The sequence below is a fragment of the Typha latifolia genome, chromosome 1 (genome assembly GCF_019914945.1).
Source record: "Typha latifolia isolate L0001 chromosome 1, TyphaL0001v2, whole genome shotgun sequence".
Taxonomy (NCBI): Eukaryota; Viridiplantae; Streptophyta; class Magnoliopsida; order Poales; family Typhaceae; genus Typha; species Typha latifolia.
In genome coordinates, this window is record NC_133086.1 from 1,979,458 (window position 1) to 1,995,497 (window position 16,040).

At 38.0% G+C, this 16,040-nt stretch overlaps 3 protein-coding genes across 5 annotated transcripts; 2 read left to right on the forward strand and 1 right to left on the reverse strand.

Annotated features, from left to right (window-relative positions):
- Nucleotides 1–561: 561 nt before the first annotated feature.
- LOC140786642 (uncharacterized) lies at nt 562–2,116 on the forward strand. 2 transcript variants are annotated; one of them, XM_073135236.1, is made up of 3 exons: nt 562–960; nt 1,056–1,139; nt 1,568–2,116. In XM_073135236.1, the coding sequence occupies exons 2-3, from the start codon at nt 1,062–1,064 to the stop codon at nt 1,994–1,996; spliced, it is 507 nt and encodes a 168-aa protein (XP_072991337.1). In that variant the 5' UTR covers nt 562–960; nt 1,056–1,061; the 3' UTR covers nt 1,997–2,116. The 2 variants fall into 2 exon arrangements, with proteins under 2 accessions (XP_072991337.1, XP_072991345.1); XM_073135244.1 differs by having other exon boundaries at nt 729–933.
- Nucleotides 2,117–6,361: 4,245 nt separating this feature from the next.
- On the reverse strand, nt 6,362–7,716 carry LOC140786637 (RING-H2 finger protein ATL60-like). The gene is made up of 2 exons (XM_073135221.1): nt 6,556–7,716; nt 6,362–6,427 (listed from the first exon to the last, which is right to left on the reverse strand). Exon 1 carries the CDS (start codon nt 7,526–7,528, stop codon nt 6,647–6,649), a length of 882 nt encoding a protein of 293 aa, XP_072991322.1. The 5' UTR covers nt 7,529–7,716; the 3' UTR covers nt 6,362–6,427; nt 6,556–6,646.
- Nucleotides 7,717–10,426: 2,710 nt separating this feature from the next.
- Nucleotides 10,427–14,314, forward strand: LOC140786200 (GRF1-interacting factor 3-like). 2 transcript variants are annotated; one of them, XM_073134498.1, is made up of 4 exons: nt 10,427–10,710; nt 12,120–12,196; nt 13,527–13,611; nt 13,681–14,314. In XM_073134498.1, the coding sequence occupies exons 1-4, from the start codon at nt 10,633–10,635 to the stop codon at nt 14,092–14,094; spliced, it is 654 nt and encodes a 217-aa protein (XP_072990599.1). In that variant the 5' UTR covers nt 10,427–10,632; the 3' UTR covers nt 14,095–14,314. The 2 variants fall into 2 exon arrangements, with proteins under 2 accessions (XP_072990599.1, XP_072990680.1); XM_073134579.1 differs by having other exon boundaries at nt 13,708–14,314.
- Nucleotides 14,315–16,040: the final 1,726 nt, after the last annotated feature.

Consider the following 16,040-nt stretch of genomic DNA (forward strand, 5'->3'; position numbering starts at 1 on the left):
CTGTGAAGGGTTGCTCGACAAGTATGTCGCAGATAGAATCAAGCTTTCTCTTGTCTTGGAGTGTTTGATGGGTGGCATGTGTAGTGATACATTGATTGATTTCTGCATAAATACTTCCAAGAGGGAATATTTAAAGCTGCACATATCTTGCCCTTGTTATCCCTTGTCCAAGGCAAGAGGGCACCATTGGGAGCCTCAACCCTCAAACCGTGGGTGCATAAATTTTTCCATCATTGCCCAAGAACTTTCAAAGTCAAGATATGTATATATATATATATATAGTTTTTTATGTACAAATTTCTTAAAATCTATTATAACTATTCCAGAAAGAAATCAAATGAGGTACTAATAATATATGCAAACTATTATTATTTCCTCGTGGTCTTTGTCAATCTACTACCATGCCTTATAGGCCAGGGGACATGAAGCCATGTTTGAGGACAACATGCCATGTTCCCATCCCCACTATTCCCTCTTCCGTGATGTCTGCCGACAACCACATGATGATGTCTCACTACAACCTCATACAGTGACAAATATTCCTTCACAAAATTTTAATCCATTCCAAAGTTGTCACTCTTATTATAATTGTGCTGCTTGTTTATTTCCCCATTAAAATCCTCTCTATCGATGCCTTTCCTAATCTTATCCATTACATTGCAATATTATTTTTAATCTTGTTGCCTTGTAATATATATATTTTTCCGTAATGTCTTCAATGCCTTCCTAAGATGAGAGTGGCAGTGGTCGTCTGTCATTTGTTGGTTGCCCATAACTTAAGCAATGCTCTCTCTCTCTCTCTCTCTCTCTCTCTCTCTCTCACTGTCTCTTTCCTGATTTTGCTTTCAATCAATGTGATTTGCTATTCGATGTTTGTAACAGTAGACGACGAAGCCAATTGATACGTTCTTGTTGGAAAGAATTAAATTGGCAGTTGGGTCTTGTCCATATCTGCATCTTGTGTGTTGCTATTGCTTTGCTCTGCTTTCATCTTCTGGGGAGCGATCTTTGTCAAGCATCTTGTACTCACTCAATTTTTTTTTGGGATTTTCTAGTTGGGGATGAAGAGTTCTCCCATTTTCCCCGGTGATGGCAACTGGAATGAAACTGGTTATGATCTGCAGTTGGACTTCGCAAAGGTATGTCTCAAACCCATATGACCATTTCTCTCAGGTTGTAATTGCTGGGAAAGTAGTCCCGTGTGTACTGCATTAAGTGTTCCTTTCGTGATTTAGAGTTAAAAAATAGTTTCAACCGAATAATTCTTCTGAGCATTTGAGGTTATAAAAAGTCCTTTAAAAACAAACTGTTTTCTTGTTTAGTTCATTTCCTATCGTTCATTTCCTGTCATTCATTTCGTCATTAAAACTGTGTAAAATGCACCACTAGCAGAAACTTGAGCTGCAAATTATGATCATCTAGAAAATAAGTACAACTAGAATCGAGTCAAGTATGTTATTACCATTTGCTAATGAAACCAATATTGATCTCTGCAAACCAAGAGAATTGTGTTACAAGATACTATTTATTAGACTCCTCTCATCTAATGTGTTTCTCTATCTTTCAGTTCCTACAAGAAGCAAGAAAGCATGCAAATGATGTGAAGCTCTCATCACTGCCATCAAATTCAGTACAAGATACTGCAGCAGGGGCTGAAGGTGCAAAGAAGAAATCTTGGAAAAGATACTTATCCTTCTGGTTTAAGTTTCAGAACAACAAGAGCAGGATGCAGCAGCACAAGACATCACAAACCAAATCCTCAACTGGATCCTGTCCCCGTAATCCGAGGCGCGGTCCAGTTTCTGGTCCGATATTTGGAAATGGTGGTAGATTGGCTCAAATTCACCATAGCATTAAACGAACAGCATCTGGACCTCTTGCTGGTTGTTTCACTCCTACAAGAGCAGAAGAGAGTGCGGTACCATACATGTATCTAGACAAGCAAAGCCATGCTATTGACAGACAGGCTTTTGGGCCAATTTACTTGGTCACATGAAGAGGCATTAGATCAAAAAAATGTCTTCATTGCTACTTTGTAATCCTAATTCAGTTAGGAAACTTCAATTTTTTTGTGTGTAACTTTGCTAAGGAAAAGGAGATTGTTTTAGATTGTGTACATGAGTCTTTCTATTCCTTTGGTTGCCAAAGGTTGACAAATCCTAGTTGCAAATTGCTGCATGTCCTGATGTCATCATCATCATCATCATCATCATCATAATTTAAGTATTTCTCCAAAGATTTTATTTTGGTCAAAATCCACTTCTCTCAATTGATAGAGATACTGCTCCGAAGCCAAAGTTTGTCAGTTAATTAGTTTTAAAGTTCAAGCTATCAACTTTTAACATTTAATGACTTGATAGGCTATCAGAAGCTGAGATCCCTGGGCTGCAGCTGATATGCTCCCCACTATGTTTGACAAAGCATCTGATGTGATATAGAAGCAGCTGATATGCTCATACTAGAATATTATTGAGAAAGTTGCTGGTCCAAATTAAGCAGATCAATAGAAATACAAGCAATTCAAACATGACAAATCTTGACATTAATTCTCAAATGCAAGAAGTAGTTCACCACAATATATACAAGAAACTCAAAAAGTTCCAAGAGAGTTGGTTTCTTGATTCAAAGCTTGTGGCATTTTGAAGAAGATAAAGCTACCACACAAAGAAAACTGCATGGTCAAATGAGAGCTCACATTTGAAACTTCTAATTTTACACTGTTCAAAGGAAAAAAAGAAAAAGAAAAGGAAGTGCAGGAAACACAGCTTTATTGTTAGTATCATTCTCCTAACAGTTTGTCTGTCCTAGAGCTTTAATTGGGTCTAATTTGTACTGATGAACAGGAAAGTCCACCAAAAAAGCTTTAGAAGTCCAATCTACAATGTTGGAATATATGTACAGCAAATGGAATCAACAAATTTTGTACATCAAACTGTCAGACAGTCTAATTCCAATGCAATTCTTGCAGTTACCAACTGCTAGGGAGGCACTGCTGAGTATTCAACCTCTTAATTTTTTTTCTGACATTTGGCGACTCACTCCAACTGTATAATTAGAGATAGTATAAATTTAACTAATAATTATTAAAATTATAAAATTAATCACATTTACTTTGAAGCTGACCAAGCTATTTAATATTGGCTGGCAAACAGAGGAAGAAGGTTAGAAGTTTGGGTGTACTTGAGATAAAAATTATCTTTGTGAATTTATATAATTTTTTACGTATACCTTGTTTGTTTTGAGTTTAGGACTCTCTTTGAACTAGTTTAAAAATTTCTAAACTGTTTCAGTAACTAAATATTTTTAATCTTTTTTTTTGTATCTAATTAAATTTACTTTTTAATAAATTCAAACTAAAAAAATAAGAGTAATTAATATATTTTTCTTAATAAAACCTGTCATATTACAAGCAATAATTGAAAAGCTTTTCAGGAAATGAATATGTGAGGCATCAAAACAAACACGTCCCTTTAAAATCTAAAGTACATTATTTAACAATGTGCGCAACTAACCAGTCACTTCGTATTAATAACAAAAAGGTTACAGTGCATTTAAAAAAAATATATTTTACTCATTAATAATAAAATTATAAATAATTAAATTAGCTTTCTAATATATAAAAAATAATATTGATGGAATATTCAGATAAGAAAATTATGCGTGCGATTCAATATATATATTATCGTAATTTTACTATCTGAAATTCAATTGATATTATTTTAAATATCTTAGAAAAATTTATCCTATTCTTTACAAATTTAGATCTAATAAGTATCTTAAAATTCGACATATAATTTAGTTAAATAATAATTATATTTTAATCTAATACAAATAAAATTATAATATGGTATGAAACATTTAGGTATAACCGCACAGGATAAAATATAAATTTTCCTAAAAAACATCTAACATTTAGATTCTTAATTTATAAAATAATTTATTTAAATAATATCTAAATGCGATAAAATAAAATTCTAATAAACCAAATTTGTCCCATTATCTAAAAGAAATTAATCTAATATAAAATGTGTGATTTTTCAATAAATAATTAAAATATGTCATAGCATCACTGCCTTGTCACCATGTGTACAATATTAAAGTATTTCTCATAAATAATCTAATAGATTTACCTGTCATACGCTTATTCTACTAATTTTTTATTTTTAGATTTGATATGTCTTTCTTATTATCTGTCCCAAATTTAAGAAAGTCTGATACTCTTTTTTTTTTTTTTTTTTTTTCTCAGATTTATGTTTATTGGTTAACAGAAATATCACCTCCAGGAACTCCACTTTGGTATCAGTGGCATCTACTTAGTTTCCATAAGGGAAATCTCTGCTGCATCTGTTAGGTCGATGAATAGTCCAGCATATGCATCAAAGACAAAAAGGCTGAGCATGGTGCATGGGGACCAGCTTGAAGAAAACCAACTTGCAGGCATTGAGATGGAGATATTTATTTGCTCTTACCTGCTACAGTGCCAGTTGAGATATTTTTTGAGATGTCTGATCGCACTCACTTTATCTGCAGTAAAAGTGCTTGTCATCTTGTACAGGAAGGCTCTCTCTGTCTGTCCAACTTGAATCTGTAGAGATGTCCCACTCCTCATCGATCCAATTAAGTCTTCCTTGGCATATTTGAGAGCCTTGGTCTCTGAATTAAGCTGGCTGTGGATTAGACTGAACTTGTGTATATATGTTTGGATTGTTCTCAGTCGATCGAGAGTGGCGAAAGGCAATTTGGATACACACGACCAAGTGTCTGCATCAATCAGTTGGATGCCAACTCAAGAAAGCATGTAGGGTTAGCATCCATAAATACCCATATGAGAGTGCTCAGAGGAAATGGAACTTCCAATGTACGTAAGACGATCGAGAATTCTCAATGGAAGTTAGCTTTAAAGTTGTTTGAAGAATTGGACCATCAACTTCATTGCTACAGCAGTGACAGGTTCCATGAGCTATCAAACTGGATTTTGCGATGTAATTAAGCACCAGACTAGACTTCCTTTGCCTTCGACCATGCACATCCTGTTCACAAACAAACGAATTTAAAAGATATTACACGGGCCGTCGTGAAGTCTAGATATTGCTAATTGATGTTATCAGCAAATTAAATTTCTTTTCTTCTCCTGTGGAAAATCCTTCTGTAGAGAAACAGAATGAAGCTGAATTCACAAGCTTTGAAGAACATAATTCTCGGTTATTGCATGCATGCAGAGGCTTTCTGTGAGAGGTAAGGGCAGCGAGAATAACAAAAGATAACAAATCCTAATTGATTCCATGGTAGGCGAGATCTCCGGAAATCCGTCTATGAAAACAATAGACCTGGAACCCACTCAAACCTTTCTTAAGTGAAAGAAGCCCCTCATGAAAGAGACCTACCACCAAGGAATAAACTCTGTTACTCCACTCTCTCGTGCACTTAGTTCATGATTCATCTTTCTACTTGAGATTAACAAGTGCAGATGTGCTAGCTTAACCCTCTCTACCGTGAATTCAACATCCGGCAACTTTTGTGAAAAGGATGAGCGACGCATGCAGAAACATCGACAGCTAGAAAGGAAAAGACGCGATCGAAAAGTTAACCAAACCAGGATTTCCTTCTCTAATGGTAGGCTGCAATTTCCTTAACCTTATCTATAATGGACCCATTTAAGTGAATTCTCAATCTTATCGGAAAAGTAACACTCTGCGCAAAGGCTGCCATGAATCAAGAAAGTGACAAGGAATCTTGTTCGCATTTCAACGTGAAGCATAGATGCAAGTATGAAAGAAATTAATAGATAAGCTTGGAAAAATCACGAGGCTGGCCAATAGCAGTCAAGTGAAGGACCTAGATTATTTACTCGTATGCGTCCCATCTATGTCATAACTAGTATTTCTGGTAAACACGCCATTAAAGTCACACTATCTTCTCTGTAAAGTCTCTTGGATGCTCTTCTTTTTTTTTTTTTTGACAGATAACATCTATCGATCGATCCATTCATACTAGCATGGAATACAAAGTCACTCAAAAATGATAGTGAAAGGTGGTGGAGCAATCCAAACATCTGTCAATCTCCTTCTTCTTATCATCGAACAATGAATCGGATGAGGTGACTTAACTCTCTTTACTTTTCTTGAAGGCCTATTTTCATATGTAAACAACAATAACAACATAGAGAACAAGTTCCAGAGCTATATTTGAGAAATATAATAGTATATCTCCATTAGCACGAAGGATCGAGGACTAAATCATTTTCAAGAACCCTATGAAACCAAAAAAATTCAAAGAAAATGGAATTAATTGAAGAATTTTTTACATGAGAATCATGGTTCTAACCTCTCTCTCATCAGCAAGTGCACACTATCACAAGAAGAGGGATTCCCACAAGTGACTTCAAGCCCGGGGGATAAGGCTGTATATGTCTCACCCTCCCCAGACCCTGCATTGAAGGGAGCCGAGCCTCATTCAAAAAAAGAACAAAGAAAAAAGAAAAAAGAAAAGAATATACAAATGAAGAAAATAAACAATCAAACAAGTACAACAATTAAAATGCAACTAGGAGATTACATTAACGGCAGGTAGTCTTTCTCAAAAACCTTGGAGTAGAGCTTCAACTTGTGCAAATCCTAATGAGGGAGTTATGTACGTGATGAACCATTCATGAAGGCAATGGAAGATTATCCTCTGCTGCTCCAAGACCTTGCTCGATATCACCCTCTGTAGGAATAGAAGGCGATCCGATTCCCAAATTCCCACGGCTCAAAATTTTCCTGAGCAGCCACAACCTTGCCGACCTCGGCGATCTCGTTTCCTCCATAGGTTGTCTATTCAATGCCAACGCCAATGGCGACGGGACAGATGATAACCCATCCGCCGCTACTCGTCTTGGTATCTCAACCACCACAATCCCACCCGGCTTCACCGAAGAAGACACCGGAGAATTCGTCGAACACTCGGCGTGCGAGCTGCTTGCCGCTTCCACAGCCACCGCCGCTGCACCGCCTGTCCTGACTTGATCTTGGGACGGGGATCTGCAAAAAAGCAAACTTGCGGCCAAATTCGGCGACGCCAATGACTGCCCGCCTCCTGAAACCGCCTCCAAAGGCTCAACCTGCGGCGATTCAGATCCAGGCTCGCCAATCACCGGGGTCCGGCAAAGCGGGCAGGTGGAGTGGGATCGCAACCACATGTCAATGCACTCTAAATGGAATCCATGGCTGCACAAAGGAAGAATCCGGGCCTCTTCTCCTTCCGAGATCTCCGAGAGGCAAACAGGGCACTCCAGACTATCTTTAAACTCCTCCGCCCCGACCACCATAGAAGGTAGAGCCTTGATCGCCGTAGGCTCAAGACCTCGCCGGATAGCGTCGCCGTGGTCGTCGGCGGACACGACCAAGCTATCGCCAGCGCGGCCAAAGGTGGGAATGGCGCCGTTGTAATGCTTCGCGCGGAGGTAGAGGAAGAAAACGAAGATGAATACCATGAATAGGCTTATCACGCCAAACACCATTACCGCAGTGGTCATCGCGATGGACATCATCTTTGCTGGTTTTTTTTTTTTTTTTGGAAGAAACCTATCGACGTACGCAAGATGCTTGTGTTTTTATCTGAGAGGAGGTGAAAAGGATGAGAAGGGGAGGAGGTTTCGTGAGTATGATTTGAAATATATAGAGGTGGAAGGCTGGGAGAAGATAAGCATCTAAGCATAAAGGAGCGTATTAATGACGTGGGAATGACTCGGGAGCCAAAAAGAGGGGAGAAGTAAAGTGTCGCTGGCCAGCCAAAACAGTGACTGTGGTAGTGGATTTCCTACACTCCCGACTGTAGGTTTCTGCTCCAGCTCTTTCTTTGGGTTATGGTCCCGATCGCACTCACTCTTTTTCGGGTCTCGGTTCTATCGAATCTCCAAAGCTACCAATGACTAATAAGACCTTCTACATATCAAGTCTGTAATCAAGAACCCGAAGCCAAGAAAGATAAGGAAGCCCTGGGAACCGCCGGAGACGGGCTGGAGCAAAGCCAACACCGACGGAGCGCTGAAAGCAGGCGCGTACCAAGGCGGAGCAGCGGCCATATTTCGAAATGCCGACGGTGAGTTTCTTCAGGCGGGATGGGAGCCGTGCCCGGGCACCTCGGCGCTCCAAACGGAACTCTGGGCCATTAGACTGGCGTTGAAGATGGCGAGAAGAGGCTCTCGGCTTGAGATAGAGTCGGACTGCATCGAGGCCATCAGATGCTTGCAGCAGCCGGAGCTCGGGCCATGGCGTGTCCGTAACCTGGCGTGCGAATGTGCGGAGCTCGCCAATGGCGTTGGTGAGGTCCGGTTATCCCACGTGGGGAGAGAAGCCAACTCGGTCGCTGACTGGGCAGCAGCGAGGGCCAGTGTGGCATCAGGTTACTGCCAGGTGGAGCGTCTAAGCAACGCTCCACCGGAACTATGTAAGCTTTTAACTGCCGACACTGACACGTGGCGGCAAAATTCAATAAATAGCTGACCTCAGCTCTTTGCACTCAAAAAAAAAAAGTCTGTAATCGACGGCGTGGATTAATCGCAGATGTATGGATCTCTTTTTATTTTTTAATTTTCAAAATAAAAGATGGGCAGCCAATAGAAATTGGCATGTGGATTTGACTGAAGAGCTCCAAAGTTCATCATACGCCTCCTTCGGCTGCCGCAGTGCAGCTCCCATTTCCACTAGATGTTCATGTCCTGAAGAAATTTGAGCTCCAAGTTGATGTTCACTTTTTTGTGGGGGAGGCGTGGGAAAAAGTTGATAATATATTGGTACACTGTTTTGAGTTGGAATATTTGGTTTCTTTCACAGCATGGCTTAGACTGTGGGTTGGATTCTTCTGGAATGAGAATAATATAATATGATATTGGAGGTTACTTTAGCTTTTTATATATACCTACCTTATCGTGTGGTACAACCAAGTACGACCGCAGAGTTCGGTGCCATTCAATGTACACTGCTTCAAAGTCTTGGTCAGCAATAAATATCTTGGACCAGTAGAGAGAAACTTATCGCCAAATGATTGGTGTGTGTGTGTGTATATGGGACTGGTTTAACTAAACCACTTTGTTGATGTTGATGAACGCCATTAGTTTATACGTCTAATACGAGAATCATATGTTGCCCGTTTACTGCGCATTTGGCGGGCTTATCTGGTGCAGAAAAGTACTCGGCAGGCTCTTTTGAAGTGGAAATATAAAGGTATGCTCCATTTTCTCTACTCGCTTTAATTTTAGACAGTCTTTAATCAAATACTATTTTTTTACTAAATTACTATGCTTTTTTATCAAGTAAGTAGCTTTGCAGCCATGTAGGTCTTACAAAGTTTTTAATATTAGTCTAAGACTCCTTTTCTTAGGACAATAAAATATTTTCACTAAAAATAATTTGCTAACGTTTTACCTAGACCCCTCATTTGTTTATGCGGTGCTTACATGATAGTAACTATATTTAATAATTAATTATTTTTCAATTTGAACAAAGGTACACCTACCTCGTGTTCCTATGATTAAAATTAAATTATTCCCTAAAATAACATTTGTATCACTTAGCTCCCAGTAATTATATACCTAAATTTTTTAAATATTTTTTCGAGGGTTGGGTTTTCGCTGACATCAAAATATTAGAATCATCGATCTCCTTATATTAAATTTACCCCCAGTATTCTAATTTTGAAACTTAAAATAAAATATAATTTTCTCACTCTTGTATCCTCTTTCAACCTGAGATTAGAAATCTCAAACCTAAGTTATCACATCTCTATACATGATCATGAAATAAAAATATCTTAAGTAGAAAGTAAATAGTTGCCCAAACAATGAGTAATTAATATCCCAAGGGTATTAACGACTGTTCTTTATAGAATAATTTATAATTTGCCAAAACAAGTACATTAAAATATATAGCTAAAGTTATAATTTTGAAAAATCAAATACTAAAAATGCTACATTTGTTTTTGGTTTTTTTTTGGGGGGTTTATTCCAAATTCTAATTCCAATTCCAATTTCAATTCCAATCCCAATTCCAATTTCAATTCCAGTACCAATTCCAATTCCAATTCCAATTCCAACAACATGGTGATCATGTGGGCCTGCACGTGTGCAAATAGCAAAAATTAGTGAGCATCTAAAAGATCTACGAGGCCAAATGGGTGGTTGGTTGGCCGTACATTGCATCCGTGTGGGGGTCCCTGCCATGTCATCCTCCCACAGGCCATAAGCTCCAGTGCTCCACCCATGTGCCTTTGGTCAGACCTCTTTTTAATGGCTCTCTTCAAATCCCCAAATATAATTGTCTCATATGAAGGGAATTTTCCGTCTTGACCCCTTTATTTCTTAGGATTATTGGGCCTTAGTCCAGCCCATCTACCCCAAAGTGCTCTTTCCATATAAAAGAATAGGAACTAAATTGAAAAATTTACAGATCAAGAGGACCTTATAGTAAAAGTCACAGGCACAGCGACGAGGCTTCCTTTCCCACCGTCTCCTTCCCCCCCAAAAAAACCCAAACCCTCTCCTCTGAGGAAGATAGAGAAATATTATTGCGGCATATTATATCTGGTGAATTGATAGTTGCAGAGAGATTGGAGAGAGAGAGAGAGACAGACAGAGAGAGAGAGAGAGAGAGAACGATGCAGCAATCGATGCATCCGCTGGGACCGATGCCGGCAATTCCTCCCGCCAACATCACCACCGAGCAGATTCAAAAGGTTATCTTTTTCTTTTATTTTTTTTTTAGAAAAATATTATTATTATCATCTTCAATCTCCTTTTGTTATTGGCATTTGATGCGTTCTACTGTTGTTAGGGTTTTCTTTCTTGGATCTTTTCATGCAGTTTGTTATCTTTCATTTGAATCATATTCTTGGAATATGCGATTAGAATAGGTAACGGAACTTGCTTTTCATCGTTTACAATTGGATATCTGTTTACGTTGCTGTAATTGCTTAGTTTTGAAATCGGAGGCTTGAAAAGGTGGATAAGTTTAAACAATTGACCAGGTGAAGATATGGAGTGTTTAAGATCCAGTAAAGGAAAGATAATTTGAAACTTTCAGGTATTCATTTTGAGGACGGACGTCGTGACCTTTTCTGATAAATGCGGTATCACGATATCAGCCTTGTGAAATTTGTAACTTTCAACCCAATAATCTTCTAATTGACTAATGTGTCATCCCTAAGTTGACTTCTACTTCGTATCTGACAGTAGTGCATTTCTTCTGCTTATAATCTTCTTTGAGAATCTAATGTACTCCTTTTTCTCTAGAATGGACTTCTTTTTGGTGCTGTACCACCAACATATTGCTGTTCATCAATAGGAATGCTTCCAACTTTCTTTGGTGTTGAATCTCTATGACATGTGTTGTATATCTACGGAATTGTGGCTAATCTAGTTAAGAGTGGGAAAAAAGTCAAGAAACTTAGTCACTAATGATATCTGGATTGAAACATCTAGATCATCATGGGTTGTTTCATTGTATACTGAATCCTCATCTCATACTATGGTTTTCTCAAGTGTCAATTCTTCCACTAACCATTCTCTCTGTATCTACGATGAAAACATTGAAAAACACCATAAAGTGTATTTTCTCCACTAAGCTCCATAGGAGATGACTGTTCTATCAGCAGTATGGTTAAATATATTTTCTTAACTGTCCAAATCCAAGTCTTATGGTCTTCTCTTCCCATCCATGGTGGCCTCCTGGCCTCAATATTATTATTGTCTCATGCGTCTCCTGTGTTCCTCTTTGACCATTATAAATGGACTTCTTGCATCTTTCTGTGTTGCCAGTGAACCTGTTGCTTCTCTCTTTCTCTTGCATGTTAAATATCTTGTGACACTCAATATATTTAAGAATCCTGTTTAGTCTGTGACAATCATATTATCCTTTTGTAGTCTTGTTTGATTATTAATAGTTAATGCCTAAGATTGTTGCTTATTATCCTAAGCTATTCTTCCCAATTTGTGATCAAATTACCCTTTTTTTCCCTATTATGCACCGAAGCACTGCAAATACTTATTATATCTTTTCCATTTTATACTGTTTGTAGTTCATTTTATACTTTTCTAATTTTCTCTTTTTTGTTTCCTAGCTCAGTGTTTTATTTCTGTGTTGTAGTACTTGGATGAAAATAAGCAGCTTATTTTGGCAATCTTGGATAACCAAAACTTGGGAAAGTTATCTGAATGTGCTCAGTAAGTGATTACTGGCTGAATATTTAGTTCTTGGGAGTTTGATCTTAGCAGTAGACTAGTAGTTGTTGTTGTCTCTCAAAATGAATTTTGTACAATGTGCTTATGGATTTCTCCTTTATTAGACAACGACTGTTTTGCATTGGTTTATTGTCAAATGCCATTAGGTTGAATTATATGGAAAATGCATTATTTGAGTATGAACTGTGAACATGTGGTATTCTGATGCCAGCCAACCATATACGAATTTCATTTAGGGAAAAAATTATATGATATGCTTACATTATCTTGACCTGATAAACTTAACAACAAAGCGAGAGCTTGTACGGTCCTTTTTAATTTGAGCAAGCTTAATATTTGCAAATGTGTGCTCCATGGACATTATCGGATTGGAAAGCTGGACTCCTGCTTTTTACACCCTTTCCCCCTAATGGTTAAATAAGGAATATATTTAATCAATTATAATGATATTCTTACATCTATCCTTTTCTTGCTTAAGAATGAGATCCTTTTGTAATTATATTTGAAGTACAACTTGTCGCTTAACTCATGCAAACATCACGAAACCAGCACTGATTTAGTAGGCTGTCAGTCCTGACATCGATTTTCTAGAAAGAAGGCCATATGTTTAATATGTGTTAGCTCACTGCAGTAATGAAAGAATTTGAACTTCATGAAACCAGCACTGATTTAGTAGTAGTTAGACCATAGTGCTAAGTGAAATCATCTCAAGGTAATTAAAATGTCAAAACCATGAACATCCAAATGTTTTCCCAAAGGTATTTTGTGTAGAATGATTGTCAGTCCTGACATCGATTTCTAGAAAGAATGCCATATGTCTGATATGTTTAATATGTGTTAGCTCACTGCAGTAATGAAATAATTGTACTATGTAGTTGAGGATAGTCAAACTCTTATTTTTGATAGTTTTCCAGTTGAAACTACACCGGATAAACAAATTGGCCAACAGATGCTTAATAACTTTCGCACATGTGTAGGAATTGTCTGACTGAAATGGTAGACTTTACCTTCTCGAAAGAGAAATAATTGTGAAACTAGTTGATGTGAGTCAATCATCTGAACCATGCGGCCAGGCATTTTAGTGACATCGATTTTCTTCATATACTTAGAGTATACATCTGATAATAATCTTGCTCATATCATGATAATAAAGAATTAGGCTATGTTTTCTATTTCAAAAAAAATGGTTCCATGAGCTGCTTTTCTGGCAGGCCATTTTACGAATAATGACTGCCAGGGTTGCCTTTCTAAATTAAAAGAAGAAATTCTATACTGATAGTGAATGTGATGGCCTGATCAATGGTTCATTCAGGTACCAAGCCCAGCTTCAAAAGAATCTGTTATATCTAGCTGCGATTGCAGATGCCCAGCCACAGGCAACTTCAGTTCGGCCTCAGGTTGGTTATGCACCTTGTGGAAAATTATACCTGCTGTTTTTTTTATGTTTCTATTCCTTTTGTCAACAGATGATGCCTCATGGGCCGATGTTGCAGGGAGGGAATTACACGCAGCAGGCACCAATCTTCCCGTCCAAGGCTCCTTTGCAATTTAATCCTCAACAAGTCCAGGAGCAACAGCTACGTCCCCAACCCCAGATGTTTCCTTTCCCAGCCCACATGGCCATGAGACCTGGTATCATGAATGGTATGCATAGCATGCAAACTGAGCCATCACATGGAGGGAGTGCTGACCTTCAGCAGGCAGCTGGCTTAACTGAGTTTCAACGAGGCGGCATTCCCAGCAGTTCATTAGATGGACGAGGAAATAAGCAAGACGCAGGAGGTGCAAGCTCAGAGCGTTCTGCTGCTGATAGCCATAGAAGCTCAGGAGCAGAGCATGGAAGTGGGGAGGCAGATACAAACTTAGCTGAAAAGGGATGAGAAATTCTTCTCATGTATACTACTCAAGGGCTGATGTATTAGGATCTTTTTGTTCTTTGTACTCAGTAGCTGTACCTCCATGCATGACTAAAGTTGTGGTTGTTGACCCTTCAATGGTCTGGGATGATATCTTTAACTTCTTTTCTTTTTCCCTAAAGACTGGGAAATTATAGTGGCAGACCCTGGTTATCTATTGTGGCAATTCTGATATTCTCGCAAAGGACCTAACAGTGAATTTGCTTACAAGTAGATTGGAGCTGTATGCAGCAGGTAACTGCTGGTCTCATAATCAATTCTTTGGAGGTAAATAAATGCATACTTGCAGTGTTGTTTGGTACTTGTAATAATTAATTAAGAATATTGCCATTGTCCTTTCGGTACTAAATTTGGAGTCACAGTTCACTCCGGTGGATCCTTGATTATGAGTTACGGAAATAAGGTCTTCGGTTAGTTCTACAGATTTTAAAATACTAACTTTGGTTTAATTTCACAGATGAAGGTACTAGAGACCTTTATGGATGTTTCAGAATTTAATTGAGGTAAATGGTGCTAATTACATGAGAACATGAATTATCTTATTGCATTTCATCTATCAGGTTATGGAGAATATACCTCAGTAACTCTATATATGTGAAAACCTTTTGGTTGAAGAACTAGACGATTCTCTGAAAGAGTTGCAGTTAAGCATGAGTCCATTTGTTTCTTACTAGAGCTGAGATAGTTGTTAAGATTGAAGTCACTCATGCCTGTATAAAAAATGCCATTTAATCTCTTTGCAGCTCCAATGGAGGACATGCAAGTACTACATTTTTTCTCAGCTTCTATTGATTCACTACTGTTGGCTTCACTTGCTTCAAGTCCCAGGAGTTTATTATTTTACAGGTGGCAGTGGAAAGCTGACTACTCTTGCTTTATTTGATTGGCTTGGTACAGAATAAATAGTAGGATGGCATGTGTCACCAACTCTCTTTTACAGTTCATTACAAGATAAGTTAATGGCTAAGTTGTTGTTGTACCTATAGAAGATAACAAGCATGCAATATACTTTTTTATTCCATTCTAAATTTCTCATGTTTAAAACCATTCCAGTCCTGAGAACTTTGCTTTTCTGATGTCGGTATCGATTTGACATTGGCCATAGCTTGCTTATCAATTAACAATATGGGAGCCATGTCATTATTCTCACAGTTTAAATTGGTTGCAAAGCATTAACAACTTTGAAAGTAAGCTTTATAAATACTGTCCACGTTAACGAAGCAGGTGGCGAATTGACCTGATGTTGTTGTTGCTGTGTAACGTGCAAGCAACTAAAAAATGAGGATTTTGTAACAAATTTTCTCGACAGTTTATAAGTCTTCATGCAAAGAAATAGAAGAGTTCATCATGGATGCCAACAATACGACGACAAATAAAGTGGCATGCTTATTTATTAGATCATGCAATAAGTCGTAATTTGAGAGGAAAAACTACGATTTTTTTTAAAGAAATTCTCATGTTGGCATCTACAGTATTGGATTAATTCAATACTAATTTCTTTCTAATAAATTCTGCAATTTAATAATAAACGAATACATTTTTTTTTTTGGAGCAGAGAGGTGAAACCAACCTCCCGGTGACGGGATCTCTTCCATAGTGGGAAACATCAACGTCCACCGACAATGGCGTCCCTGAAAGGCATAGAGCCTAGCCGCGTAGCTCTAACACGTGGCCACTCGGTCCGCGAGCTGTTGACTGACGTGGCACGCAGCACCTTGGGCCCTACCTCGTGTAGCGGGCCTAATCTTGAAATCTCACTCTGACCACTGCACGAGATAAAACCGCTGATTTAATTAGGAACTTTCGAATATAAATAACTAATTAAATTTAATAATTTATATGGAAATTTTGAAGAGATTACCGAGGCAATATATTTTATATAACTTGCTGATGAAATTAAAAATTAATAG

Bases quoted from the DNA above. Each gene is read 5' to 3' on its own strand.
- LOC140786637 (XM_073135221.1), bottom strand. From the start codon at position 7,528: ATGATGTCCATCGCGATGACCACTGCGGTAATGGTGTTTGGCGTGATA.
- LOC140786642 (XM_073135236.1), top strand. From the start codon at position 1,062: ATGAAGAGTTCTCCCATTTTCCCCGGTGATGGCAACTGGAATGAAACT. The intron at 1,140-1,567 runs GTATGTCTCAAA...TCTATCTTTCAG, and splicing joins TGCAGTTGGACTTCGCAAAG to TTCCTACAAGAAGCAAGAAA.
- LOC140786200 (XM_073134498.1), top strand. From the start codon at position 10,633: ATGCAGCAATCGATGCATCCGCTGGGACCGATGCCGGCAATTCCTCCC. The intron at 12,197-13,526 runs GTAAGTGATTAC...TGGTTCATTCAG, and splicing joins AAGTTATCTGAATGTGCTCA to GTACCAAGCCCAGCTTCAAA. The intron at 13,612-13,680 runs GTTGGTTATGCA...TTTTGTCAACAG, and splicing joins CAACTTCAGTTCGGCCTCAG to ATGATGCCTCATGGGCCGAT.